Source organism: Condylura cristata, unplaced genomic scaffold (genome assembly GCF_000260355.1).
Source record: "Condylura cristata isolate star-nosed mole 26May11 unplaced genomic scaffold, ConCri1.0 scaffold00011, whole genome shotgun sequence".
Classification (NCBI taxonomy): Eukaryota; Metazoa; Chordata; class Mammalia; order Eulipotyphla; family Talpidae; genus Condylura; species Condylura cristata.
Genome location: NW_004567112.1, coordinates 15,495,104 through 15,522,526, shown reverse-complemented (window position 1 = coordinate 15,522,526; position 27,423 = coordinate 15,495,104). Strand labels below are relative to the sequence as shown.

The 27,423-nt window shown below is 55.8% G+C and overlaps 1 protein-coding gene across 1 annotated transcript; it reads right to left on the bottom strand.

Annotated features, from left to right (window-relative positions):
• Positions 1–1,980: 1,980 nt before the first annotated feature.
• Positions 1,981–23,989, bottom strand: ITPRIP (inositol 1,4,5-trisphosphate receptor interacting protein). The gene is made up of 2 exons (XM_012723410.1): positions 23,874–23,989; positions 1,981–5,574 (listed from the first exon to the last, which is right to left on the bottom strand). The coding sequence occupies exon 2, from the start codon at positions 5,559–5,561 to the stop codon at positions 3,903–3,905; it is 1,659 nt and encodes a 552-aa protein (XP_012578864.1). The 5' UTR covers positions 5,562–5,574; positions 23,874–23,989; the 3' UTR covers positions 1,981–3,902.
• Positions 23,990–27,423: the final 3,434 nt, after the last annotated feature.

Genomic DNA, 27,423 nt, shown 5'->3' with positions numbered 1-27,423 from the left:
CAGGTCTTATGCAGAGATGGTCACTGTGGAGTTGTTTATAATAGCCCCCCCCCAAAGAGAGAGAGACTGCAGGACTTGGGGAGGTTGGGGTTGGCTAGTAGCCACACATAGAGTGAGATCAGTAAGCAGCTATTTTAAAGAGTAGTGTATCCACACAAGTGGCACATGCAGGTTTTTGGAAGGGCCACAAAATTTGTATTGGTGAGCACTGGGGAATGGGCTGGGAATTTTTTATCTGTTACTTTTCTGTCCGTTGGATTTTTTTACCATGACTGTATTGTTTTTATTAAAAAAAAAAAAGAGCTAGTTAGAAAAACAAGCTATCTTTGGAAGGTGATGAGAAAGTTAGCTCTCAAGATGCCCCTTCCAGAGCGGGGGGCGCAGAGGAGGGTGAAGTGGGCGGGAGGCGGCCGGTCAAGGCACATTTCCTTCGCTGGGCTTTTTGGCCCCTGCTCAGGGCCAGCTGGCCAAACCAAACAACCTCCAGTCCCACGAGGTGGAGATGGCCAGGGCCTGAGAACATTCTGAACCACAGTCTTCGGAGTGACTTGAGTTAGGACTTTTGGGACAGTCACGGACCGCTCGGGACCCGGGTAGCCCCCCAGTAGCATCCTGAGGGCTTCCCTGTTTGGGGCCAATCAAGACATGACTCACTCAGAAACTGCCCAGTGCTATTGCAGGGAAGCCTGCACTTACCTCTGGAGGTCAAGGCTTTGAACTGTGTGTGGTCAGCTCCCCTCAACATCGCCAGCCTCTCAGGCCTCCGTTTCTGGGTGTTTACCAGCACAGACACCAGCACTGTCTGGGTTCCAATCCTGGCTTTGCTGCTAACTAGTCTGTGACCTTGGACACGTCACTTAATGTTTCTGTGCTTGTTTCATCTGGACAGTGGGGCAGATGTGACACCACCATCCACGGGGTGGCGCAGGGTGAGGGTGCCGGCCTATGTGAAGGTATGTAGAAGGGCGCCGGGCCCCAGTAGGAGCTGCTAACACACTGTGCAAATCTACTGTGCTGACTCACCTCCAGGCCACGGCCGCAGCGCCTTTCCTGTCCACCCTTCAGAAGCTGTCAGGCAGCACCCTACCCTGATCTCTGGCATCAGAATCACCTGTGGGCCTGTGCAGAAAAATGCACATTCCTATGACAGACTCCTAGCGATTCCACTGGGTCTGGCTGAGAAACCTGTGCCTGGTGACACACCACCCAGGGCAGGGCAGGGCCACCCCTGGAGAAGCAGATCCTAACAGGTCTTTGGCCCGTCAGCAGTGCTTCCATCTTTCCTGGGGTCCTGTTCACCAGGGCACAGACCGGCCCCCTTGGTTTTCCCACCTGCGGGGCTCTGGACAGATGCTGTGGACATGAGCGACCGCTGGAGAGTGCTCCCAGCTCTCCTCCCCACCCACGCCCTGCTCGTGTCACGTGTGTGGCTGCATTTACGTAAAGCTTGTGGTTCAGCTGAGCCCACCCAGGGCCCAAGCGGGCTCCTCGGCCTTTCCTAGGTCTGTCTTCCAGTAGCTCTGTGGGAAAGCAGTCCGCTGGCTTTCCTAGTTCTTGGCCTTGGACCAAGCTCATCAGATGATTCTGATGACATCCCTGATTACAAGCCCAACATGCTAGTGCTGTGTTAAGGCAGAGAGTAGATGCTTGCAGCTTTTGTGGGTGCAGGCCACCTCTTTCCTGGAAAGCCAAACCCTCCTTCCCTATTGAGCTTCACACTTCATTGCACCTAGCAGGCTGTGTCTTGGAATCCACTGACAGCTAGCCTTCAAAGGCCCTTTCTAGAACTCTGCAGGCTGCCTCAAAGATAGGCTAGATACGTTCTATTTTGTTATTTTAAACTTTCCTGAAAGTGTCAGAATCTAAAGGGAGTGAAAGCTTCTGCTCCTCAATAGGAAATCCAACCTCCCACCCCAGCTCTGCCCTGGGGACCACACAGATTTCCTGAAGTTACAAACACACACGTGGCCAGTTTCCACTCCTTGCAAGATTTAATTCTTCCTTTCATATAAATAAGGCAGCATGAAACACCAAGAGCCCCACTGCTTTCTGCTTCAAAAGCATCTTTGGTGCATAAAAGATCCCCTTGCCCACACTGAGTTGTCTTCTCGGAATAAACAAGAGGCCAGGAGGTATTTTTCCAGTAAACTTTCTCTTGGAAGCAAAGGAGAAGCTCCCTGGAGGGAGATTCAGGCTTGGTCTTGGCTTCTTAAGGCTGGTTCTAGGCTGCTGGGGTCTCTTCAGCGCACAATGAAAGGGTGAAGAGGGGAAGGAAAAAGCAGAAGTGACAATAAATAAGGACATCCACCCCATTCTGGCAATGAAGACAAGGATGGGAGCACGGGGCTGGGTGAGAGGACACCAGGCCAGTTCACTCCTGGAGTGCAGTGGGGGCTGTTGTGGGGCTAGGGAGGGGCTGCCCCAAGGTTGCTGGTCAAACTCCAGCGCCCACAGGAAGGTGTCCCCAGCAGCCCATCACGGCCGAGTCTGAGAAGCAAGCCACCCATCCTCTCGGGCTTGCTGAGCCCTGGTGAGTCCACACCTGGACCGAGGGCAGGACCCTGCCTCAGTTCGTGGTGAGCCCAGCAGCCCATGGGCCTGGGATGGCTGTCCAGACGCACGGCCAGCTGAAACCTGGAGTGAGCAAGTGCGGGTGCAGACGTGCTTGTCTCTTCACCATGGGCCCTCTGTGAGGGTTACTGAGGCAGTACCAAGAGGAAACCCCAAAGTGAAGCCACGCGGAGAGGCTGCTTTCCAGCCTTCCCTATGCCCCCAGGGCTGCCCCGTGTCCCGTCAGCCGAGCCGGTTCGCATCTGCAGGCCTTTATCTGTGTGATACGCGAGGCCATCCAGGAAGGGCGTGGTGAGGGAGCCCTGTGTAGTGAACAGCTGACAGGGCCTGGGGTCTGCATGGGAGCTGGGGGTCCACAGCAGCTCTTGCTCCAGGCAGGCCCTGCTCTGGGACAGGCGCCCTCAGCAGAACCCGGGGGCAATGGTGTCCCTCACCACCCGGCTCTGCCTCTCTGAAGTGGGTACCAGTGCCACACTGTGAGCCCAGCAGCCAGGTACCAGGCCTGGGACACTCGATGTCTCTGTCGAGGTCAGCTTCTATCTCCTGTGTAGGCCCTCTCCATACCTACCGCATGTGGTCAGGGACCAGCCATGGAGAGAATGAAGGGGTGAGGGGCTGAGCTTGTACCTAGCATGGTGGGTGACCCAGCGTGTCCGGAAACACGCTGAGGGCAGAGGCAGGGAAGAGCGCATGAACCCTGAGTGAAACACATAGTTGAAAAAGCGGCAACGGAGACGTCTCACTGACACCAAGTACCCCTTCTGTGCAAGCCGCTGGGGCCTTGAGTCTCTAGGTCTCTTCTCCAATGGTATAAAACCCGGCAGCTTCGTGAGAGCCCCAGCATGCAGGCCGGGGGAAGGCTGCAGATTCCCACGCATGTCCCTTTTCGCACGCCGGCTGCAGATGCCGGCAACCAGGAGTGACCGTCTGGAAATAAAAGGGCAGGGTCTTCTCACGGTTGCTGTCGGGATTCCTGCAGCCCCTCCGCTGGTATTCAAGTCAAGGCTGGGCTGGGGATGTAAGCGGACACCCAAGTCAGCATTCGGCTCTAACTCAGTGTCTGTAGAAGGTTCTGCCATTACCTTGGCCGTTTGTGGCGATCCAAAAGTAAGCTGCAAAGGGTCGGCCCCTCGCCCAGATGACAGCAGCACCAGCAGCCCAACAGCGTGAACGCAAGCCAGCTTCCAGCTGGGGCCGGTCTCCTGGGTACTGGCTTCCCCGCTGGGCTGAGCCCTGAGCCTCAGCAAGGCCCGTTGTCTTCCCGGGACAGAGCTGCAGGCCTGGGGTGGGACATGCACGATGCCTGTCCCGGCCTCCGGGTGCCGGCGGCTCTACAAGGTGACGGCTTTGGGGGGCAGGCTGGTGTGGTCGGACGGGACATGCAGGGAGTACTCGCTGATGAGGGCCGGGGCGTTCCTGAGCATCTCATAGAAGGAGTCCACCGTCTTCCGATAGAGACTCCGCTGGAGGACGAAGGGCCGGAAGAGGTTGAGCGGCTCGGCCCTGCGCACGGCCTCCGGGAGCCCCATGGCCTCAGGTACCTTGCGGTTGCCAATGAAGAAGTGATGGAGCTTCTTCTCCAGCAAGCTCTTCTCCAGGAAGCAGAGCAGCTCGTGCAGACGCGCGTCCAGCTGGCCGGCCTTCCAGTCGGCCGCCCGCCGCGCCAGCAGGAGGTGCAGCAGGGCGGTCTTCAGGTGGTAGTTGCTGAGCGCGCTGGGGCCCGTCAGCCGGCGCTGCTTGGAGAGCAGGAACGAGGCGATCTGCAAGCAGCTGAGGTGGCAGGCCCCCTCGGGCAGCGCCTTGGAGGTCGTCCTGAGGAAGTGTCGCTCGTAGACGGCGAAGGACAGGAGCCAGTCGGTGCTGGAAGCCGGGCCGCCCCCAGAGGGCTCCCCGGGGAGGTGGGACACGAAGTACAGGTCCGAGTCGTCGCACTGGATCACTGGAATCAGGCTGAAGGGCATGAACTTGCCAGAGCGGAACTTGATCCTGAGGGACCCTGGCGTGTCCAGATGGCCAAAGGCCAGGTCGAACTCATACTTGTGGGCGATGCGGTGCCAGGCCCTGGTGAGGGCCGTCTGGAACCACTTCATGACCTGCATCGTGTCGAGGTACGGGGAATCTGGGGCACACAGCAAGACCCCCGCCTCGCTGCCGGGGCGCCCCAAACTGTTCTTGCCGTGCAGGAGACACAGCATGTCTTCCCCAAGCTTGGTCTTGCCGCAGATACAGCCCAGCGTGGCCTCCTCGGCCCCGACCACCTTGACCTGGCCGTAGCCCTGGCGATCCAAGGGCACCGGATGGCCAGCGCAACAGAGCTGGGGCTGGAAGCGGTAGGGCTCGGGAGGCGTGAAGGGCACAAAGAGCTCACACAGCAGCGGCCTGTCCACCTGCCAGTTCTCGTACATGCTGTCCACGCCGATGAAGTCCTCCACCTCCATGTCCGTGTCCCGGTTGCAAAGGCTCCGCAGGGCCTCCAGCAGGTCGTCCACGAAGCCCTCCACGAACTCCCGCGTGCGCGCGGCGTCCGCCGTCGCCCCGCGGATGCAGCGCTCGTAGAAGTGGCCAAGCGTGGCCTTGTCGGGCAGGGTGAGGCCCCGCAGCGGGGCCCCCTGCAGGCCGGGCAGCTCGTCCTCGTCCCCGCCCAGGCACTCGGTTGAGGGCCCGTCCTGGTGGTCCTGTCGCCACACCTCGATCACCAGGAAGAGGATCATGCACAGGGTGCTCCAGAGGTCCCAGGCCGCGCGGGTCTCGTTCTGCTGCTGGCCCTCCTCCGCCACCCGCTCCAGCGCCTCCTTCTCCGTCGCCAGCCGCGCCACTTCCTCTTCCAGGCGCAGCTGCTCCAGCTGCAGCTTCTCCTGGTGCTCCCGCATCTTTCGGATGATCTCCTCCTCGTTCTCCGGGACCGTGGCGTTCTCCCTCGGGAAGAGCAGCGGGTGGTTGATGATGGCGGTCACCACCACCAGGCACACCCGGAAGAGCCCCAGGGCCATGGCTGGAGTGTCCCTGGAACCCAAAGGCAGATGGTGAGACTGACCTTCCTCCGGTGCCACTTCTTCCCCGGACCCTGGCACTGTCCCTTCAAACTGATCTGGAGAACGTCTTAAGGTCCTTCTCCCACCCAGCCCACAGCCTCCCTCCTGTCTCAGGGCCGCCGTGGGAGAAAGAAGCCCAAAGGCCCACACCAACCATGCTGGCTGTGCAACTCGCCATGGCGGACCTCGTCCCAGATATTCCCACTCCTGGCAGCAGCCCCCCGCTTTCCTGGGAACCCAGTCCTTTTGTTCTCATGAGTTGGACCCGTATAACCAGGCCGAGATGGTTGGTCTATTTATCCCATGCCCCCACTGGCACTGCGAATGGCTGGCGAATGGCTCGAGGATGAGCAGATGACCAATGGGCCAACGAGAGACAAAGAATTTGCTCTGACCAATGGAAGGAAGGCTCACCCTGTTGCCCAGGCAACAGGATTATACCTGCAGCTCAGGTGGCTCTTAGCTTCCTCAAAGCGGAGGTTGCCTGAGAAAGATGCTAATATAAAGGAAGACAGACCCCCTCCCCTCGGCCACCTCCAGCTGGGCCTGAACTCTGGGGAATCAACATATACCCCTAAAGGTTCAGTTGAGTTGTTTTTGCACTACTTGAAACCAAGGTAGGCCCGACTCAGACATGCCCTTCTCTCTTTTTGGCAAGCGTGTCTTTCCTCAAGGTGGGAAAGCCTAGTGGGTAAGAACAAGAAGCTGGGCTCCAAGGCGCGTCAGTCATTGAGAATCGGAGTGGCCTCGGGGGGTACTCTCCCGATCTGCAAGGCCCTAGCCCAAGTTCAGACACCAATCTCCTGGGTGGCCCCCATCATGCCCCCGACAATCTCAGGGACCACCAGAGCAGCTGGGTCTGGTTTTCCTCTTACGAGGTGGCTGAACTTTACAGCCAACATTTTTTTTAAAGATTTATTTGATTTATTTGTGAATACTGGGGTGGAGGCCAGAGGTGAGGGGGCGAGAGGCTTCACCAGAGAACGTGGGCAGCAGAACAGGAGGATCTACTGCTGAGGGGAGCAGCAGCTGGGCCACAGCTCAGATCCCAGGCAGGGATCCACTCACACCACAGTGGCTGGTGATAGCTTGATAGCGCTAAAGTTTAACCCCTGAGCCACCGGGGAGGCCCTTCACTCAACTTCTTAATTGTGAAAGGAGTATGTCATTCCTCCATGGTAAATGGATTTTTAGAACCCCTGATAGTCAAACTCCCAGCAGCTATGACAGAATTGTCGAAATGCAGAATCTCAGCCCTTCCCTCTGCATGCACCAGAATTGGAAGTTTTCCTGCATCTATTTTTTTTTAAAGGTTTATTTATTTGTGTATACAGAACTGGGGTACAGGCCAGAGGCTCGGGTGGTGAGAGACTTCACCAGAGACAGAGTGGGGAGCAGAACAGGCAGATCTACGAAGTACACTGCTGAGGGGAGCAGCGGGCAGGTCAGGAGAGGTCTGCCACGCCATGTGGTCACCTCCGGGGCAGGCGGGAATCGAACTCATGCGGAAGTGGCTTTAGCTTCTCAGTGCTGCGCTTTAACCCGCTGCGCCACCAGGGAGGGCCTCCTGTGTCTATTTTTTAAAAAAGATTTATTTATTTATGCATATAAGAGCAGGGGTATAGGCCAGGGGTGCTGGGGGGAGGAGGTGAGAGGATTCATCAGAGACAGAGTGGGGCGCAGAACAGGCAGATCTACTGATATACACCATTGAGGGGAGCAGCAGGGAGACAGGAGAGGTCTGCTGTGCCATGTGGGTCACTTCCTGGCCAGGACCTAACTCGTGCTGCAGTGGCTGCGGAGAGCTTCACAGTGCTGTGTTTGAACCCGCTGCGCCACCAGGGAGGGCCCCCTATCGCTATCTTAAATCCTGAGCAGCAGAGAATCCTTACATTACATCCACTCTTCTCCCTAGCAGGGCCCTTGAGAATGACCCATCTGCCTTTTCCACACTTGCCCAGTCCCTTACCTGCCCCTGACCTCAGTGAGAAGAGCAAATGACCAAAAAGAGAAACCAAAGGGTTCCTCCCCTCCCCTTTGGGTATGTGCCAACGCACGCTGGTAGAAGCTTCTGGGTCTGGTCTGAGCCCCTTTCCTGACCTTGAATTTACGTCTTGAAAGCCACCCATTCTGGCCCTTAGCCTAATGGTGCCAAGGAGTGGGAATCTATCGCCAGGGCAGGACACCTGTACAGCTTCCACCTGGCAGTGCCAGCTGGCTGAATTGCCAGGCTTGGGCAAAGCCTGCTCAGATGTGACTCCACCCTGCCACCGCTGCATGTGTCAGCAAGAACCCAAAGGGCTTGGGGGGAGGGGCAGCTGCGGCAGACTTCAGCGCACAGACAACTGCAGGCCTCGGGGTGACCCCTGCAGCACCTGTGTGCTTTCTCCTGGGGAGGAGATGGAGGGCAGGAGAAAGTGGAGGAAGTCAGATGGCAAGGCGGGTGCAGTGAGGAACAGGTCCGGGGTGGGGGCACCCAGCCAGCTTTTCTTCCCAAGACAAGGAGCAGCTTGCTAGATAATTGCAGAAACAGGTCAGTCCTGGTTTCTACATTAGAGCAACATCAATGGAAAATTTTGCCAGGATGGTCCAAGGCAAAAGTGTGAGGTTGGCTGATTAATATGAGTCCTTTTAAGATAAAGGCGTGAGGCACTAATAGTAGCATACCAGGCGGCTGCCAGTAATTTGGGGGTTTAGAGGCACTCCTGGGCCACTTTCTGATAAGCAGCCACCTTCAGGCAGGTCCTGACAGGTCACAGCAATAACCCTTCCAACTCCCAACCCAGAGGTCAGTTTCCAAGCCAAGTCCTGTGGATGCCACCAGCTGGAGAGTGACACCCCACAGAGCCTCATGACTGGGAGGGGAGGCCCCCTCCAGTGAGGGGCCACGTGAAGCTTAGTCTCTGTAAAATGGAAGTCATAATGCCTGCTGTTGTAAAGCTTGAACAAGATAATGCATCTGGAAGCACTTAGCAAAATGCTTGCCCTTGAGCACGTTTTCTTCCAAAAGGGTAGCTGGGCTGGGAAGGGCAGGCAGACCTGCTTGTAGGGGTCTGTGATGGAGCCGGGGCTGACGATATGGGTCACAAACAAGCCTGGCCAGGAGAGCGAGGACAGTCCGACAGGGTGGAAGGAGCCCTGCTGCCGACCTCACAGGCCAGGATTTGAATCTTGACAGCCCCTGGCTGGGGTGGGAGGAGGGGAGGGGGTGTTGGGCGACTGGGCACCACTGTGACAGGGAGCTAAGAACACAGGGTGGTTAAGAGAAAGAATGCCTGGCACAGAGACGCCCTGCAGCACCAGCTCCTTCCCCTGCGGTCTCCACAGACCTGTTTTCTGGCCTGCCCAGCACAGAAGCCTGCCCAGACCCGGGGTGTGGAGGAACACAGCCCAGAAGTGCTTCGCAAGCACAAAGACGCCCATCACTCTGCCCACCCTGCCTCCCGGCAAAGGGGAGATGCCTCAGCTCCAAGCACCCGGAGGTGGGTGCGCCCGCTGACTCACTCCTTCAGCCACCTCCACTCTGCTGGGCACAGGTGGGGCTGCAGCTGTCATTCTGGGGCTTTCACCGCTGCACTGGGAGGCACCCAGGGGATGGCGAGCAGGATGTGGCTGCACTGAGCCAGGAGATCCGGACACCCCTCCCCGAGCCTGGCACAGGGACCACAGCCCTCGGGTCCATGAGGGTCAGAACAGAGTGAAGGGGAGGGGAGCCAGATGTTTTGGCTTTTGGAGAGGGTTTGGAGAGGGACAGGACCCAGCCAGGAACTCTCACAAGTCCAAGGACATGCGCACATGTACAGACTCACTCTTCCCCATGGGCTCTGGCACTCAGTGTCAAGGATATCCAGCAGCCTTGGCCCAAGAGCTCACCTCTGCGAGCAGCCCCACCACCATGTGCTCTGAGATGCCAGTCAGTAGGCTCAACTATGAAAACAAACCTGGATCTAGGAGGGCTTTGTCTGCTTGCCAGGAAGTCGACAGGAAGCAGGCCGAGTTCCTCTCCACACCCACTCCTGCCCACAAGCTTGTGGCCCATGCAGGTCACAGCTAAACTTAGCCTGGCAAAGGGCCAGAGTCACAGGGCAGCAGGGGCAGGGGCACAGGGAGGCCTCTGTGCCCAGCGGAGGGCGCGCCTGGCAGTGGTTCACTCAGACCCTTACTCTGAACCTGGCCAGAAGCCCCAGACTGGGCAGGGGGAGGAGTCTAGGACAGTCTTCCTCTTCCTAGGGCTCCCTCATTCCTGTGTCCCGAGCCCTACAACAGCCCCACCAGAGTTTAATCCAACAAAAGTCACCAAGGATTGTTAATAGGTAATTAGGCTTAGTGAATGGAGCCCTCACTGGGCTAAGCTGGGCACTATACAGTCACCCCCTATTGCCTTCTAAGTAGTGGGGATTAGCCCAGTTTCACAGACGGGCTAACCAAACCCAGGAGACTAAGTTATTTTCTAGCCACACAACTAGAGCAGTCATAGTTGGGCTGAGATTCAAGCATGTTCTCTCTGCCACTGCTGTGAAGTCCAAGTTCTTTCCTCTGTGCTATGTGTACAAAGCACCTCCCATGCACGCACGGAACACCAACTGTGCGCACATAGAACACCAACCGTGCACGCACAGATCACCTCCTGTGCACGCACAGATCACCTCCCGTGCACGCACAGAAAGAACACCAACCGAGCACGCATGGAACACCACCTGTGCACGCACAGAACACCAACCGTGCATGCACAGATCACCTCCCGTGCACGCACAGATCACCTCCTGTGCACTCACCTACTGTGCACAAGCGCAGGCGGCTGCTGCGGGGCCCACAGCAGTGAAGGCAGCATGGTCCCAGCTGCAGAACTCTGCACCTGCACAGCACAGGCAGCCATGACGTTCCTTCAAGGGACAGAACAAGTTGGGAGGGTAAAGGACAGAGGAGCCAGGAAAAGGTAGAGGGAGAGAGTTTGGCTCTAGTTCTCCAGGACCACGTTGTCCAAGATCTCCCCCACCTGCTGGAGATACTAGAGTGAGGTACGCATGTCTATGTACACAGTAGGTGCTCTCTACGTGCACAGTGGCCCCACAACCAACCCCTTCTTGCAGACAGAGTTCCTACACCAGACCAGGAGCAACGGGAGCCTGTGCAAGCCACACCTATCCACCGTGCCCCTTGCTCCCCACCATCCACTCCCCCACCCAGGGAGCTCACTGTGGCACCAGATCCCTTTCTCAGCAGCCGAAGAGCCCCCTGGCCAGAGGCCCTCAAAATGCAGTCCCCACTCAGCTGCCCAGTGCCACCCGGGGACTTGGTAGTGCTGCAAATGTTCAGGTGCAATCCCAGCCCTGCTAATCAGAAGTCCCAATGGCAGGTCTGGGACCGGAGTTTTCATGGGTACCACAGCTCTTTCTAATGCCCACTGAAGTCTGAGAGCCAGCCATGCCCTGGAGGTGGGCCAGGCCCCCAGACGGGAGGGCAGCCCAGACCCTGGGCCCCACCCAGCTTGTCAGATGCAATTAGCTCTGCTAATTACAGCAGCAAGAGCGGCCTGGGTCCTGGCATCATCTTCAAGAGCTGAAAGGTGCGGCTGAGGTGCTTCCTGATGAGATGGGGTAACAGCGGTGGGCTGGTGACGGGAGGCCTTGCGAGCTGGGCCCAGGAGCCACTCAGTACCCTTTCCCACTACTGTTCTGGGCCTTCTGAAAAGCCCAGGCCGAGCTGGACCCAAACCGTTGCCACTATTGGCCTGCTTGCCTGGCTCTTGTATAGAAGGTTTGAGATTGCAGCTAGCGAGGTGTGCAGTCATTTGCGGGGAAGGAAATAAAGCCACTAATTCAGGACAGTCAGCATTGAGAGTTGTACCAATGGAAGCCAATTTGATAGGTGAGGAAACTGAAGACCACACAGGAGATGCCGGGCTCCTGGAGATTGCCTTGTGGGGGGTCTCGAAAGGATCCGGGCACAGACAGCGGGGAGATGTGAACCACACTCATGTTCATAACCGAGTCTGCATGTGCTGTTGCTGAATTCCCAGAGCTTCGGTTGGGCGGTTGCACTAGCTGTACTTGGTGAAGGGACTGAGGGTCAGGGAGGTTCACTGGGTGGCCTCTGAGATTCTGTCTGTGTGACTGGGCCTGTGCCCTTCCCCCATTCTTCCTCCATCTGCCATTGTTCACCCAGAACTGATGGGAAGCCGAGTGGGCCCTGGGCCTCCCCTGCCCAGTGGTACCTCCCTGGCAACAGTGCCAGTGGTGATCACTGACATCATCCAGGCTGGTGTTGTCCAGGCTTCCCAGGCCTGGAAAAACACCGGATGAAGCAGAGGCTTGAAGTCAGAGGTTGAATGGAGGCTGGGCGCCTGAGGCCCTAGAGGGGTCCTCCTCTGGCCTTTCTCCTCTCTGATCCCAGGCTTCTCTCTAGCAAGCCCCTCCTCCCTTCTAACCCAGGGGGCAGCGGCTGCATGGACGGCTCGGTTGGAGCAGCTCCTAAACTTCCCATCCAACGTGACGCGCTCACCTTCCGGAACAGCGCCCTGTGGGGAGAAAACAGGCCTGTACCCCAGCAAGGACAAGACCACAGAGCTACCATGGGGCATCCTTCACCTGCACCCCAAACAGAAGGTAGGGGGCTGAGTAGTACTGGGGGAGGGCTGGGTCCTGGCAAGCTTGAGGCCCAGGCAGCAGGGGGTGGGGCAGGCAAAGAAAGGAAGTGAAAAGGAGGAAGGAAGAGGACCAGTAGAAAGTGACTGTGCAAGTGGCCAGAAAAGGCTCAGCCCTGGCCTCTTCTCTGGCTTCTGGCCCTGCGCCTCCTCTTCTCAGTGTCTGTGGCCACCTCCATGGTCACCTTCCATCCCTCACTGCGCGGAACCTTTGTCTTGGCCTCTAGCCTGTACCCTCATGGCCGCTGGGGCTGGAGAGCTAAGTAGCGGGGTGGGGTGGGCCAGCCACACATGTTGCACACACAGACGGTTCGCCGGAGGGGCTCCATCTTCCCCGAGTCGGAAATCTGGATTTTATAAAGCCTCCCGATTTTACAATATTGACTACTGCTTCAAACATGCTTCAGAAGCCATGTGAGCCAAATAAAATCTGTTGAGTGGGCCACCCAGAGCCTGGGGGTCCTCTCCGCTGCCCCCCAACCTGCCTCCTGTGCCCCCCACCAAGCATTCCTCAAGGTTACTCTTGATCTGGGCCTACGCTCAGCAATACAACCCCCTGCTGCACGTTCCAAGAGCCCCCCCCCCCCCCCCCCCCCGAGCTCCAGCTTTCCCCACGAGCCAGTCCGACTGTCCCAGTGTCTCCCAGTTGGCGCCAGGAGCCTCCCCTGGGATAATCACAACCGGCATTTATGAGGTGAACGTGGGCCAGGCCTATGCTGGGGGGTCACATAGAGGTGCCCCCAGGAGCAGAGCCAGCCCCTCACCCAGGGGAGTCCCCACACTGGAGCTGGCCCTGGGCTCAGAAGGGCCCACAGTCTAGTCTGGGCCCTGGGAAGGGGAGGGAGGCCAGGGTGGGGGAGCAGGTCAGACTAAGGCCCAGCCTGTGCCCGGCTGAGGTGGGCCTGTCCATGTGCCAGGGGACAGTCTGCACTGCGAGGTGAGTGGCCTTCCCACTCAGGTGAGCAATGTGGTAGCTTTCCTCAAGCACCACTGTGGGAAGAAGGAGGGTTTCCAAAAGGTCACCAGGATGCCAACCCCACCCACCGGACTGGGGTCACGCAGCCGGCCAGCCAGGCACAGGAAGGACAGTGGCCTGGACTCCCCCCAGTGTGGGTGGGGGAGCATAGTCTTTCCGGTTCCGGCTCCTCCATCAGCAGCTCAGGCTCAGCCCTTGGGGAGCAGGGGATACAAGGGGCAGGGAGTCTCCCAGGAAGGACACAGCGTCCTTTCGCCAGTCACCCGATGGCGTCCCAGCAGCAGAGGCACCAACCCAGAGAGGTTGTGGGTGGGGCAGAGACTGATGGAGGCCCGGTGTCTCCAGTGGGTGGGGTGATGACAGGAGGTCTGAGGGTCACCGAGACAGGAAAGGGCTCCCCTGCCAGTCCTGTGCCTGGCCCCAGCCCTCCTGCGATCCCTTCTCCCCTGGGCACCTCGGGTCAGGTCTCGGGTAAGTGGATGCTAATCCCTGGGCCCTGCGACAGCAACTTTATTTGGAGGAAGGGAGGGTTTTAAGGAATTATGGATGTAATTCACTTGAAGAAACCGAGATGAGACATCCCAGGTGGCCCCTAAGTCCAAACAAGTGTCCTCCCAGAGGGACAGGAAAGGAGGAAGCCAGAGAAAGTGATGAGAGAGTGAGGCCGTCACAGCCCAGAGCGGAGCTGGGAGGGCGAGTGGCCGGCGGGGCACTTGCTTCCAGACTGGCCTGTCGAGCAGCGGGACAGGACAGTCCAGCTGTATTTTGTGACATTTTGTTAATGCTACACTGAAGACTAAAGCCCAGATGTGCCCCAAATCCCTTCTCCCCACTAAGTTCCACCACCATTTCTCTGCCGGTCACCTCCAGATCCCCTAGACATGTCTGAGGCAGCCTTTCTTCTGTGCACAAATTGAGGGGCTCCTACCAGATGGGCCTAGATCTGAAGAATCAGCACCTCTGAGCTCTCCCTGATTCCCAGCCAGCTCCCTTCTCACAGCCTGGACATCTCCCCACTTCGTGGGTTTCTGTTTCTAGAAGATACAGTCTGGGCTTTCAGTCTGAGCCTGGTTCCCGACCAGCTTTGGGGGGATCCCTTGGCCCCCCGTCACTGCAGGTCACCGAATCCCCTGGATACCTCCAATGGCCCACCAGCCCTGCCCACATGTACACCTCACATCTCTGCAGCCCCACTGCATCGGTGGTGCTCACACCCTCGCAGCAAGCCCCCCCCAGAGACTCAAGGGTCTCCTGACCCCTCCCCGACCTGCCAACTTCTGACAGATCATTCTTGAAAGGGACAGGACAGCTGCAAAGGCCCTCTGGCCAGCATCTACAGCAGGGACTAGGGAAGGTGGGCGCATCTAGCCTCTATTTCCCAGGGAGGAGTCCAAGCTGCCACCTTGAGCATTTCTCAAGGCCGCATATACACATAGGAAGAGACTAGAGGAGCCTGAAACCCTACTGAGGTCCAGCCCCAGGCCTGCTGGGGACCCCGTCCTGTTCCTCCATCATGGCCCTCCTGGGCTCTCAGCCCACTGGCACTGCTGACCGGCTAAGGCCCAGGCTATCCCGGGGAGCCCTTTACCCCAGACAAGGGCCTCCCTTCTTAGGAAGGATGCACTTCCTCCAGCCAGTGTGCTCGAAGGGCCTCCCCCATTCCTGGATTCCTGCCTCAGGTTTTAGACCTGAAATCACAGGCCCATGTGAACAATAGAAACTCCCGCTAACCAGCACGCATCTGTGGCCAGACTGGGCTGTCTTGAGTACTTCCCAGAACCCCCCTTGGCCAGCACCCGTCTCAGCCACACCATCTCAGGCGGGATGCCAGGGCTCCCCAAACTTGCCCCCTTTGTCTCTCCACCCAGGTCTCTGCACTTTCCCCTGGGGCAGGGAGCTATTGCTCCAGACAATAGCAAAAGCACTGGCTGCAGGAACCAGGGAGTAACCACGGGACAACAGAGGGGAACAGAGCCGAGCAGAGCCCTCCTCCCCCTCTCAGCCAGGGCCCCCTCTCCGCCCGGAGCAGGGGCTGGATGAAATGAAATAAACCCAGCATCCAGCAGCCACTTCCTGTGATCTCTGGATGGGAACAGAGAGACTAGCTAAGAAACCTGGCGCCCTGGGCAGGGGGTGGACCCTGGGGCTTTGCCACGGACACACAAAGGTCAGTTTCTCCTGGCTGCCCCATCCCTACCCCTGCTGCTTACTCACGTCCTGATTTAGAGGGGTGCTGGTCCCCACACAGACACATCCCAGACTGTTCTCCCACCCTAGTCCCCTGAGGCCGGGGCGGTGCCTGACACAATGCCTGGGCCCCAGCTGGGCTTGGGGAGAGGCGGAGGGGGGAGGAGGAAGGGAAGGGCTCAGGGCCTGCTGCACACACACACACACACACACACACACTCACAAGAGCTGCGCCTGCAAAGATCTAAACCCCCTTTCATCTTAATAAAGGGAAACAGAGAGAGACACAAAGGCAAGGAGGCGGCCAGCCCAGTAGTAAAAATACATTAAGAGATTGTGCTGGGCTTCTTGGCTTGCAGGGACCCGGCTGAGAAGGGAGCCAAGTCTGCCCGCTTCACACAGCAGCAGCACCTCAGCAGAGCAAACCTGTGTTCCTTCCGGAAGCAGCGGGACCAGACCATAAGGCCAGGGACAGTTAGCAAAGTTACCCCAGAATCGTCTACGACCGCACAGTCATCCTCCCTGTAAACTGTACAAAGCAGAACAGTCACCTGCAGCAACCACGTCATTTCAGGGATGGAGAGAGGTGGGGTGATACCTGTGCCTTGGCTTCCGCCCAAGGCGGTACGGGGCATGGAGCAGGTGTTCCTAAACAGTGACAGGTAGGCACAGGTCAGGTTGGGGTGGGCGGCAAGCACACAGATACTGCCAAGTTCACAGAACAGAATCCTGCCCCCAGGGTCATCCAGAAGAAACAGTACACAGGCTTCGCCTCAGAAGGCACAGCAGGGAGGGGCCAAACTCCACTCAGGCTTGAGTCTGCTGGGATAACAGTACCTACTCCAGGCAGGCAGTCTCCTGGCGGCACCCCAAGGGGCTCTGCTCCCCCAGGATGGTACTGTGATAAGGCTAGCTCTTTTTGATTTGCTAATTCCTCCTGAGAGCATCTAAGGGATGTTTCTGGGAAGGGGGGACAGCTACCCTAGCCTGGAGACAGGGCTCTAAGTTCTCTTCTCGTTTTCCTCTCAAGGCCGGGGTCAGGGGCGACACAGGGGAGAGTGGGAAGGTGAGCTGGGTTGCTCCAGCATCTTCCCCCTGGTCTGGCAGCATCTACACTGTCCACTGATGCCCCCACACTTTTGAACTTCTAAAAGGAGAGGCCACTGTTGGTCTCTAAGGTCAGGTACTAACGGTGCAGGTGTGCTACGAATACTTGCTTGTGGGTGGATGGATGGATGGATGGATGGATGGATGGATGGATGGATGGGTGGGTGGTTGGGTGGGAGGATGGATGGATGGATGGGTGGGTAGATAGATGGATGGATGGATGGGTGGCGTGAGAACTCACTTTTGAAGTGTGAGTGGAGTGGGAGTCTTGACTGAGCTCTAAGTTACTGAGGATGCAAGAATCTCCGGAAAACCCCTTTAGACTCAGCCCTGGAGACAGACTGCAGTGGGTTGGGACTGGATGGCCCTCATCTCACAGCAGGCTGGCCCACCACCAGTGTATAAATTACTAGGAGTGACCCCCCCAAACAAAGGTCTATCTGCCTCTCCCTTGACACCAGCCTCCTTGCTCCAGAATCTTGCAGAAGTGGAGCCAAATGGCCGATGTGGTTCAGTGCACATACACCTTTCAGCAGGGCCTTCATGAGGGGCCAAGCGGATGGTACATTATAGGGTGAGGCGCCCGGGAGGACGGAGCAGGAAGGGGGTGGGAGGGGGTGTTGGGGAGATGGGGTGGGGTTCCAGGGCAGCACGTGGGGCTGCGGGGTGAGGCTTCCCCTGCCGCCACCCCTCTTGCCCAGTCACGCTGCCATTCCACCTCCTCAGAGACTCTGGAAAAGTCTCCCCAAACAAAGGACCTTTTCATGAACTTCAGGCGGGTCTGTCTGCTACTAATACGCTATTGAAATCGCTCCCATGAGAACAGTTTGTTATGAGCACGTGGTCTTGCACCAACAAGCTGGGCTGGAATCAGGACAAGGCCCTCTCCGTTTGGTCAGATGTGAGTTGGTAGATCAGCCGCAAGGAAATGACCTTGAGAGGGACCACAGGAGCTTCAGAGCTGAGCCCCTCGGCCCAGGCAGCTAGCGGCCTTGCCATTCCCCTGGAAGCTGGCCATTGGAAAGTGTGGGCTTTGTATTTTTTTAAGGGGCTTCCGCTGGACGCTCTCAAAGTACTCTGCACTCTGTTGGGTACTGGCTGCCACTGTCCCCATCACACACACAGTGAAACTGAGCCCCATCTGCTAATGTCACAGGTGGTCACAGCTGTAGGGGCCTGGAGCTGGTCGCCAGGTTCACCCTTGACACTCAAACTCTGGGGGGGTCTGTCTGCTAGAGTCACTGGACATCCAGCAGAGGCCTGGGGTGTGGGGGTGGGGAGAAAGAGCCCAAGGCTCCAGGAGGCCCAGATCTGGGTGTAAATCACGCCTCTACTTTTTTAGCAGGGACTCTGGGCAGGGTGCCTGGCCTATCTGAGCCTATTCCTGTAAGCCTAGAGTAATGTCTACCTCTAAAGAGCAGTGGAATAGAGAGAAACAAATGATGGAAAGCCCCTAGGATAGGGTTTTGCATAGAGTAGGCGCTCAATGATCTTTTTTAAGGTTCTACTTTTACGAACAAAGGAGCGTGACTGTTGATTTGGAGCCCAGGTTGTAAATAGAAGCACAATTTGCAAATGATGTTCTCTGCTAATGATATTGTAGCTTTCACTTGTAATCTGAAAAAGCTACTTCCATATAAAATTAGGGCAATTACTCTAGCCACTGACATGCTGGATGCCAGAGAAGCGAGGTTAAAGCGTCTGAAGTTCTGGCACGTTTACAAGCCAGAAAATTTAGTCAGATACCTTCAAGCAGTTAGGCAAAGCTGTCCCTGTTCCGAGCCCTCCACAGAGACCTACCCTGTCCCCAGCTCTTCCCCAGTCCTGTCAGGGCAGGGAGCACATTCTTTCCTGCTTCTTCCACCTGCTGTCTAGGCACTTGGACAGCCCATGCTTAGAACTGCTGTCTTAAGAATGGAGGCCTCATCCTGTAAGACCTGGCTGAAGCCATAGGCCGCCAGATCAAGAGCATCAGAATCTCTGAGCAGATTGATTCAACCTTGTAATAACACTGTCCTGAGGTCTCCTTTGGCAGAACACAGCTGACCCAAGGCTCTTCTCCACACCAGCCCCTAAGCCTCAGTTGTATCTCAAACACCTCCAAATTCCTGCAAGAGCCACTTGGGAAGGAAGAGATTTCATGCTTTAATATAACCCATCAGGGATTCCACTGGGCATGAGAGAGAGGTGAGGTCTGAGAATCTGCCTCTAGCTCCTTGGGGCAGGGAATTCCAGACATTCCTCCTCAGGCCCCAGCACAGGGAAAGCATCACTCAGTCCTGGCCAGAAGACTGTTAGTTCCCACGGCAAGTGTAGCATCCTTGTTTCTCAATGTGCTCTGGGGGGGCAGGAGAAGGGTAAGCCTGTCGTTGCTCTTGTCTCTCTCACCCTACTGGCTGTAGAATGGAGGCCAGAGCCATGGAGGTCCCACAATCCCCCGTCAGGCCCCTGGCCCCGTCTAGAGAACCAAACAGGGCTGCAGGGGTCAACAGGGAACTCTTCTCCAGAGTCAGGCCAAACTCAAGACCTGAAGATCGACCATCACCAGGTGCTTGGCCCTTCAGGGGCAGCCCGCCACCTCCCTGGAGCCCGTTCTCTCAGCAACACACCTGGGGATGTCACACTGGCGGTGCTCCTTCCCTTCAGCATGTGGCTTGCGGTTGGAGTGGCTCTTGTTCCTCCCTGTCTACCTGAAGGTGGAGGTGTTGCCTTGGGCAACAGTGATGTCACCTATAAGGTGCTTCCATTCTGCTGATGTCACTGGATGGGCCACTGGGAAGGAGGGGGAGTGTGCTTTCTGTGGGAGATACCACAGGTCCCGGCCCAGGGGAGAATCCTAGGCCATGTAGGCACTCCCATACGCCCCTCCGGCCTCCCCAGAAAACCTTCAGCCCCCTCTTTACCGTCTGGATGTCTGTGGCAGGGAGGCCGCTACTTTGACTTTCCCTCCCCCAGAGTCTGAGAAAGGTTGACTGGCTGCTTTACCTTCAGCCCTGAGCAAACCACCCACAGGACATTGAAGAGCTCCTCCCTCTTACCCCCCCCCCCCAGGCCAAAGGAGACCTTGGACCTCAGAGGAGGGAGCAGTGGCTCTGACACTCAGGCTCCATCTTGCAGAGAATGCCGATCGCTGACCTCTAATGTCTTCTGGAGACCATACTAGCCAGGTTGCACATCGGTGCCATGCTCAGAGCTTTTGACACGTGCTCTATGAAAACGTGTTCCTCATTTTACTGGCGACAAAAGCAAGGATAAATAGTGAAGGCACTTGCTCACATACTGAGAACACCCAGCTACTAAGCAGTAGAGCCAGCATTCAACCCACATCTGCTCTATTTCAAGGCCATGTGGGCCACGTCTCTTTGGCTCTGGAGCACCTGGAGACTGTGATTTACTAAAGATAAGGTGGCCTGTGAGAGCCAAGAGTCCTTGAAATCCACAAATAATGGGTGGGCAGGCTAGGTGGACTGACACAGCCAAAGCAAGACCTGTTGCTCACCCAGGGACTGCAGTGAGTGGCCAGTCCTGGCCCTCCCGCGGTCCATGCTAATTAGGGATCATGAGTCTTTGCTCTGTGCTTGTTTTCCTGTTGATCTACCCACCTGACCAACCTCTTGGTTTGTGTTTGGCATTTATCCCCATGGCCTGGCCCTCCAACCTTGAAATTGTACACTTCTTTAACTTATGCAATTGTACCTCTATCTAGCTGGGAGCTAATGCTTATAAAATACTAAATAAGTAAATAAAATAAAACTAGCGAAAGTAAAAAAGAGGAAAGAGAGAAAATCCTGCCCCTGAGGACCTGGCCCAGGAGATGCTCATGGCCATCTGAGTGGAGTACTGGTCTACCAACAGTACTGGCTCCCAACAGAAGCCCAGGCTTCTGGGCTATCACCACCCTCTCTGGCCCCTGCCCGGCTCTGACTCCAGCTCCCAAGCAGAGACTACCTTGAAATGCTCAGAATGCAGGGAACACATATCACCCAGTTGATGTGAGGGTCACCAAGTCTCCTGGTAAGTTAATAAACTAGCATTCTGATGTGTAACTCTCTTCTGGAAGGCTTCTCAAGGTGACTCAGTAGCCTAGGTCCAAACCACTCTGAAAATTGTGGAGATGGGGTTTCTGAGTGGACGCAGAGAAGCATGAGATGCTGGGGCAGGTGACCCGATCCTGAGACACCTCTGTTATGGGCAACGCCAGCCGTCCCAAGAGACATTGTGACTTCCTCATTGGCCAAGAAGTCTATTTTGTTTAAAATACTGCCAGAGACAGTATGTTGTAAATGCTCCGTTCCACCTAATTAAGTGCTGAAGTGCCTAGTGTTGGAAAATAAGTGATTACCTATATAGAGCTGGCCCTGGGATGCCTTTTGGGGAAAGGGGATGGGGAAGGGGATACTTGCAGGGGGCAGGGCTGGGGGGGCTGGGCAAGAAGAGTCAGGAAGGTAGATGTGAATGTTCCCCCTGTTTCATTCCTGGGTCTGAGGCTGTAATAGCTGGGGCCTTTTCCCTCTGCAACACACCCGGGTGGCACTTACTCACCACTCCCTTGCCAGGCCCCAAACTGGATTTGCCACCTCGTGCCACCCAGTGATTAAGAAGGAAATTCATTCAGTGCTTGGGCCGGCCTCATCGCCATCGGCCATCAGTGGGCTGGCTACTTTCTTTCCCTGACTTTCTGCTGCCAAATGACTTTTCCATCTTTACCCTGAGCGCACGGAGTATTTCTGCCTTGACAAAGAAAGAAAAAGGCAACTGCTCTTTCCTCTTGCTATGAAGACCCCCAGCTAAACTTGTGATGCCTGACCTGCTTCTTGCCCTGTGAATCTCGGTGACTGGGACTCGGCTTCCAGGCTCCTGAACATTGTACTTCCCTGTATCTTAGTTTCTGCATCTGTTCTATGGGGATAACAGGCTTTAATGAAAAGAAAACTGTGATAAATGTTAAGCCCTCAGTACCTGGTTATCAGGGCTGCTGTGGATGGGAGGGCGGGTGGCACACTGCCCAAGGACACCTGGCTGGGGGTGGTAGGAGGGAATGCAGCTGGGGTGCCTTTTGCCCAGCTGTGTGCCTGTCCACCCAGGTAAGTCCTCTTTTTGGAAATGATACATACCAAGGAGTTTTGCTAAAAAGGACTAATTCATTTTCATTGATGGCTGGGGTCAGCAATGGAATGGGCTAGCAATAGCCCTGAAGGTGACTGCTATCTGTTCTTGTGACTGTGGCCCCCTGATTTAGTCCAGTCTGGTCTCAGCTCCCCAGCATGCTTGGGGTTCCAGCTCCCTTAGGACAACTCCCCATCCCCACCTGCTGCCCTATTACCTCAACTCCTAGTTAGGAACTTTCTGCTCCAACATGGCGCCAGTCTCAGACTATGAAGGGACTCTGGTGTCTCTGGGACACTGACACCCCCTATCTGCTGAGGGGCAGCACGTTACATACTGAGGTGTTCTAGAGCTGCAAAATTTCTTCCTCTGCACAAGTAAGATCCCTCCTGCTCTTCTCTGAGTCTCTGAGGTCAGACGGAGTAAGTCCCCTTTCTGAAGTGACAAAGCCCAGGTTTCCAAGGCCACAGTCCAGTCTACCCCAGCTTCTCACCCCTGGGGTAACCTCTGGAGGTTCATTCCCCTTGCCCCACAAGATGCACTTTCCAGACTCCCCAAGCCTTTTCGTCCCCTCACCTTTGGACACCTCCCTGGTGACCTCCCCATCCTCCAGAAGTGGCCCTACCCTCATCCAGCTCTCCTACCCTGCTCTTCTCCAGCTCCCACCCACCACACAGGCCAGTATCCATCGGGCAGAATCCTCCACCTTTCTCTTTACTGACCCCAAGACATCCAAGAATGGAAAAATACAAAGCCAGGATTCTTGCAGACATCTCCTCAGGTGGGCAATTTTGGCAGAAGCCTCTACCCAGAAGTTCATCTACGAGGGGCTAAAAGCTTACCCACCACTCTTGGTTTCCCTCCTGGGTGCTGCAGGGGCTGGGAACTGTTCCTGGTAAGGTGCCAACTTCTGGGATGATGGCACCAGGTTAAATCCTTACCCCTTGAAAGCCAGAGTTTTGAAATTGCTCCATATTTGAAAATCACCAAGTAAAGGATGAGACTTGAATAAAAAAAATAGACTTTTTAAGGGGGGGTGGGAGAGAGCAGAGTCAATATAACCACTTCATGGTTACCCACAAGTGGAAAATATGAAGGAAGCATGGCCTGGAGGAGCAGCACCAAGCAGGGAATCAGCAAACAATGCAAGCACTTAGGTGGAGAACAGCCTATTGAGCCTTACTAAAGGTGAGAGCAGCCCAAGGTACTTGTGGCTGCCAAGCCATTTTCACTGCTAACCTGGGCTGTGACTGCACCCTGGACCAAATGGCTTTCTCGGGCAGCCTCTCCAGAGGTAGAACTGGTTTGTAAAAAAGGAAGGGCCCTGGGTGAAATCCAAACCAGGAAAAAAATAGAATATGGTTCTGAAGTTATTTAGACCCAAAATGCCAAGGTCTAGAGGTCCTGAGTTTTGAAGGGGGGTGGCGGATAGAGGCCGGTGGGATGGGGGTCTTCTTACACCAGGCAAGAGACAAAAGAAGGCAAAGGGGTGGTCCCTGAGTGGGTCCCTAAAATATTTTTCCTTCTTGCTTTTAAAGAGGAGCGCTCTGGAAGGAAGCCAGGCCCTGAGAGCTTTGGGGTCCCTCCATCTGGCCCTCAGTGGTGGACACTCTGGTTTCGCAGCTAGGAGTCAGGTGGCTTAAAGCGGTTAGCAACCCCAAGAGAAAGTTCTGCACAGCATGGCGTCTCACCCCAGATGAGTCCTAAAAGAGGAAGCTCGCAGAGGACTTCTCATGGCTTCGCCTTCTCAAACCCCGAAAAATCACGCATCCCTGCCACTGCCTCCTTTCAGGAGGGGATGGAAGGCGGGAAAGGGGCTGGAGAAAGCGCTGGGCTGCGGGCGGTCGTGCCGCCCCGTACTCAGCGCACTCCATCAAAAGTAACGGATCGTGGGAGCAGCGTCCTCCCACCGCAGGCGCGGAGCCTCGGACGCGGGGGGTGCGCTGGGGAGGGGCTGCTGGCCTCGGGGCTGCAGGGACGCGCCTCCGGCCCCCGCGGCGGGGCGGAGACTCCCCAGGCTGGACCCGCTCCGCGCGGGTAGTTGCAGCAACCGCCGTGGACAATGCGCCCGCCCTGGCATGCGCGCTGTGGCTGGCTCCCCAAGTTTGCGAGTCCTGGGGGGCCCCGCGCTCCACGCCATCATCTCCGGCACAGTCCCGTCCAGTCCCCGTCCCCATCGCGTCCTTCTTTCTCCCAGCACCCGAGGTGCGGGGGAAGACGTGGACCTCGCGGCTGCCCGCGCAGAGCTCACCTCGGCGGGGTCCTCGCTCCGGGTCGCTCCAGGCTTCGCGCGCGGGCTGGGACTGCGCAGTCGGGGTCGGTGGCGGCGGAGCGCCGGGGAGGGGGGGACAACTAGAGAGACCGGGGCCGCGATTCTCCGGCGGGCTCCCGCCTTCGGGCCTCCATCAGCGGCTGCAAAGCGCTCCGGAGTTACTCATTTCCTGGATGTCACTGAAACTTTGCCTCCTTATAAGAACAAAACACCCGCCTCTACGCTCAGCCGCCGAAGCTCCTTAAGGAGGACCGTGGGCCAGGCCAGCGGCCCCGGGCCAGCAGGGTCTGCCCTGGGGCCCTCCCTGGCGCCTCAGAGGGGGCAGCAGAATTGGAGGGTGATCGGGGAAGAGGGCATCCGGCCACCGGACTAAACTGGCGCGAACACTCAGGGAGCCGGGGAGGACGCCCTTAAAACCGGTCCAGGCCCGCGGCAGGCAAGGGGTTAAATCGCTACGCCTCCACCCCGCGATTCCCCGGCGCGGTTTCCAACCCGTGGAATTCCAGTGGCCAACTTTTTTGTCCTCTTTAATATAAGTCGAGACACAACGGCCAGCCCTTTTCTCTTTCGAGGTTTCCATGGAATAAGCTCACCGGATCGGGGGAGGGAAGTGCATTGCCCTATGGGGATGGCATACGGGTGATGTGATGGGAAGCCCACGGGGATTACAACTGAGATGGAAAAAGGCACAAAAGGATGTAAAAACAACCTATTATATTTTATTTAAAAAATTCTAAGGATAAATCTGTAATTAAGTTATTGATACATGAGTGTATATGTATATGTCCGTACATATACATATAAGGAAATGGTTAAAAAAAAAGTTAGAAAAGTTTGTCTCAAGGGTGGAGAAAGGAACTGGTGTCTAGGTATTCCTTTGATTCAAAACATTTAATTAGACAAAAAAGAAACTACTCACCAAATTTTATGGTAAAAGAATGCATCATTGGCTTTCCCCCTGAGTAACCCAGCACAAAGGAGAGAGACAGCTAAGAGCTTTATCTGCTGAGGGCCTGTTGCTTTCCAAACTCTGTTTACCGTGTTACACCTCTGACGGCCTGAGGGAACCGCCGCCAGGGAGCGGCAGCACTCTGGTCCTGCGTAAGGGGTGATGAAATCCATAACCTGTTATCTTCTCTTTGGGATCTCCCTAAATTCCAGAGCCAGGACGGGCTGGGGTAAATCCTACATTAAGTTGCTTAATGTCGAATGCCAGTGAGGGCACCTTGGGGGGAAACTCAGAGAACACACTGTCCAAGCAGCCATCACTACTGCTACTGCAGTTTGGCCTTAGATTACCTTCTTCTGTTCTCCCTCAAGCTCGGGCCAAATAGCTTTAACGCTTGTCTGGAAGACTTTAGGCTGCCTTTGAAAGATAAACAGGCAAAGAGAGTTAGTTCTATAAATAGATCCCCCACTGCTGCTTTCCCCAGGGTGCTTTTATTTTCTAGCTCCTCTTGCTGCTCCTGGCTCTTTCCTTACATTAGGGACAGTATGGCAGAGTTTTGGGGTCTGGGGCAGAGGGGTGGACAATGGGGCTATCTGGGGGGAAAGAGCTCTGAGTTTCTGTAGGCTGGATGGGTGAGTTACTCATCCCACGACCTCTGTCCCCCTCCAGGTGGGGGAGATTCCTGGGAGGTGGTCCCATTCCACCCAGTACCCCTGTGCTTCTCAGTACTTAGGGGCGGACATCCAGGTTGTATGTGATGGAAGCCAGGGTGAGTACTCGTGTGCCCTCTGGGTCTGTCATCCTGTGAGCAAAGCTGTTTCTGCTGTTTCTAACTGGCCGTGCATATTTATTTATAAAGAGACACTTATTGTATTTGTTTTTCTTTTACACCGAATGCTCTCACCTCTGTGACCTGATAGTCATCCTCATTGGCTCCCCACTGCTCTCAGCATGAGACTTAACCTGGCACACGGGCTGGCCATAAACTGGCCTCCGCTTATCTCCTATCACCAACCTCCTATCTCTCTCCATGTTCCACACCAACCCCCTGGCAGTTCTTGGAACGTGGGCTTCTCAGAATGTGTTACATGGTTTATTTTCCCCCTTTGGATATTCACCCATTCTCTACCTTCAACCTTTACCCTCTTCCTCCAACTTGTCACCCCTCCCATGCTTACCCACTTTTTTTTTTTTTTGCTTGGCAAATATGTGCTCAGGACTTCTCTTTCACAAAACCTTCCTTGAACCCCTACACCTGGGTTAGACATCCCCTACCTCTCTGTAGTTGCCATAGCATCGGGTGCTTACCCTTGAATGTGTTTTTAAAAGATAGGGAGGGAAGTACAGAAGCTTCAATTCTGGGAACATGAGAAGTCAAGATGTCAGGGTAGCTCCGCTTCAAACATGAGGAATGCTGGAAAAAAATATGACAACAATTGAAACAAAGGGGTATCTTTCAGTGTGAGGCAGGAAGAGAAACTCAAAGCACGCAGTGCTAATAGATGTGCCAGGAGCCCCAGTGGCTAGGGGCTGGGAGGAAAACTCTGGCGATCTGGACTTGAGACCTCTGCCTAAAGTGGGGACCCTGGAAGGGCTCTTCATGACTGGGGGGTGCAGGGGAAAACCCTTCCACTGGTTCAGGGCCACCGCTAAGAGCTTTGATTTGCCAGGGCTCTGTTTGAGTTAAAGAGTTTGCTATATAAATCCCACCCCCACACCCCCACACCCTCCCAGACCTAGATGTGAGATCCCAGTTTACACTTGCCATGAGGCAAGAGCGCTCTGGGGTAGAGAAGGACAATAACAGGAAAATAACAGCAGGGTCCAAAGTGACGAATCCCCCTAGTCCAGTCAGAAGCAAATGCAAACCCAGTTGTTTATCCTGACTGCTCACAGAATAAATAATTCTCACTGAAAAAGAGCCTGTAAGAAATTGTAAGCCAAACCAGGAAATGAAGCACATGAGGGGTTGGGTTGGGAGAGGAGCTAGACAGGCAAATTAATGCCTTAACAACTGGAGATGGTGGCCTCTCTGGTGACCTAGGTGCTGAAGTCTCAGCATTACTACTGCTGAGGCCAGTTCTGAGTTCTCTCCCAGTTCCCAGCTTGGGAGTTGACCCCCGTGGCACAGCAGACCTCTCCTGTCTCCTCGCTGCTCCTCTCAGTGGTGTCTATCAGTAGATCTGCCTGTTCTGCTCCCCACTCTGTCTCTGGTGAATCCTCTCAAGCCCATCCCCAGCACCTCTGGCCTGTACCGCAGCTCTTAGATGCATAAATAAATAAATCTTAAAAAAACACTTGAGATAATAGAACAGTTTGAAAAAGACTATAAAATGGTTATGTGCAAAATAATTACAGAGACAACAAAGAATACAAGTTGGCATATTTGGAAAAGTGCAGATGTAACATGTAGACATAAGTTTAACATTTCATATAAACCCTAAATGATTAGAATTCTTTTTAAATATATTGGTCAAAATATAATAAAAGCGGGCCCTTCCTGGTGGCGCAGCGGGTTAAAGCACAGCACTGAGAAGCTAAAGCCACTTCCGCATGAGTTCGATTCCCGCCTGCCCCGGA

Coding starts and splice junctions, on each gene's coding strand:
- ITPRIP (XM_012723410.1), bottom strand. CDS start 5,561: ATGGCCCTGGGGCTCTTCCGGGTGTGCCTGGTGGTGGTGACCGCCATC.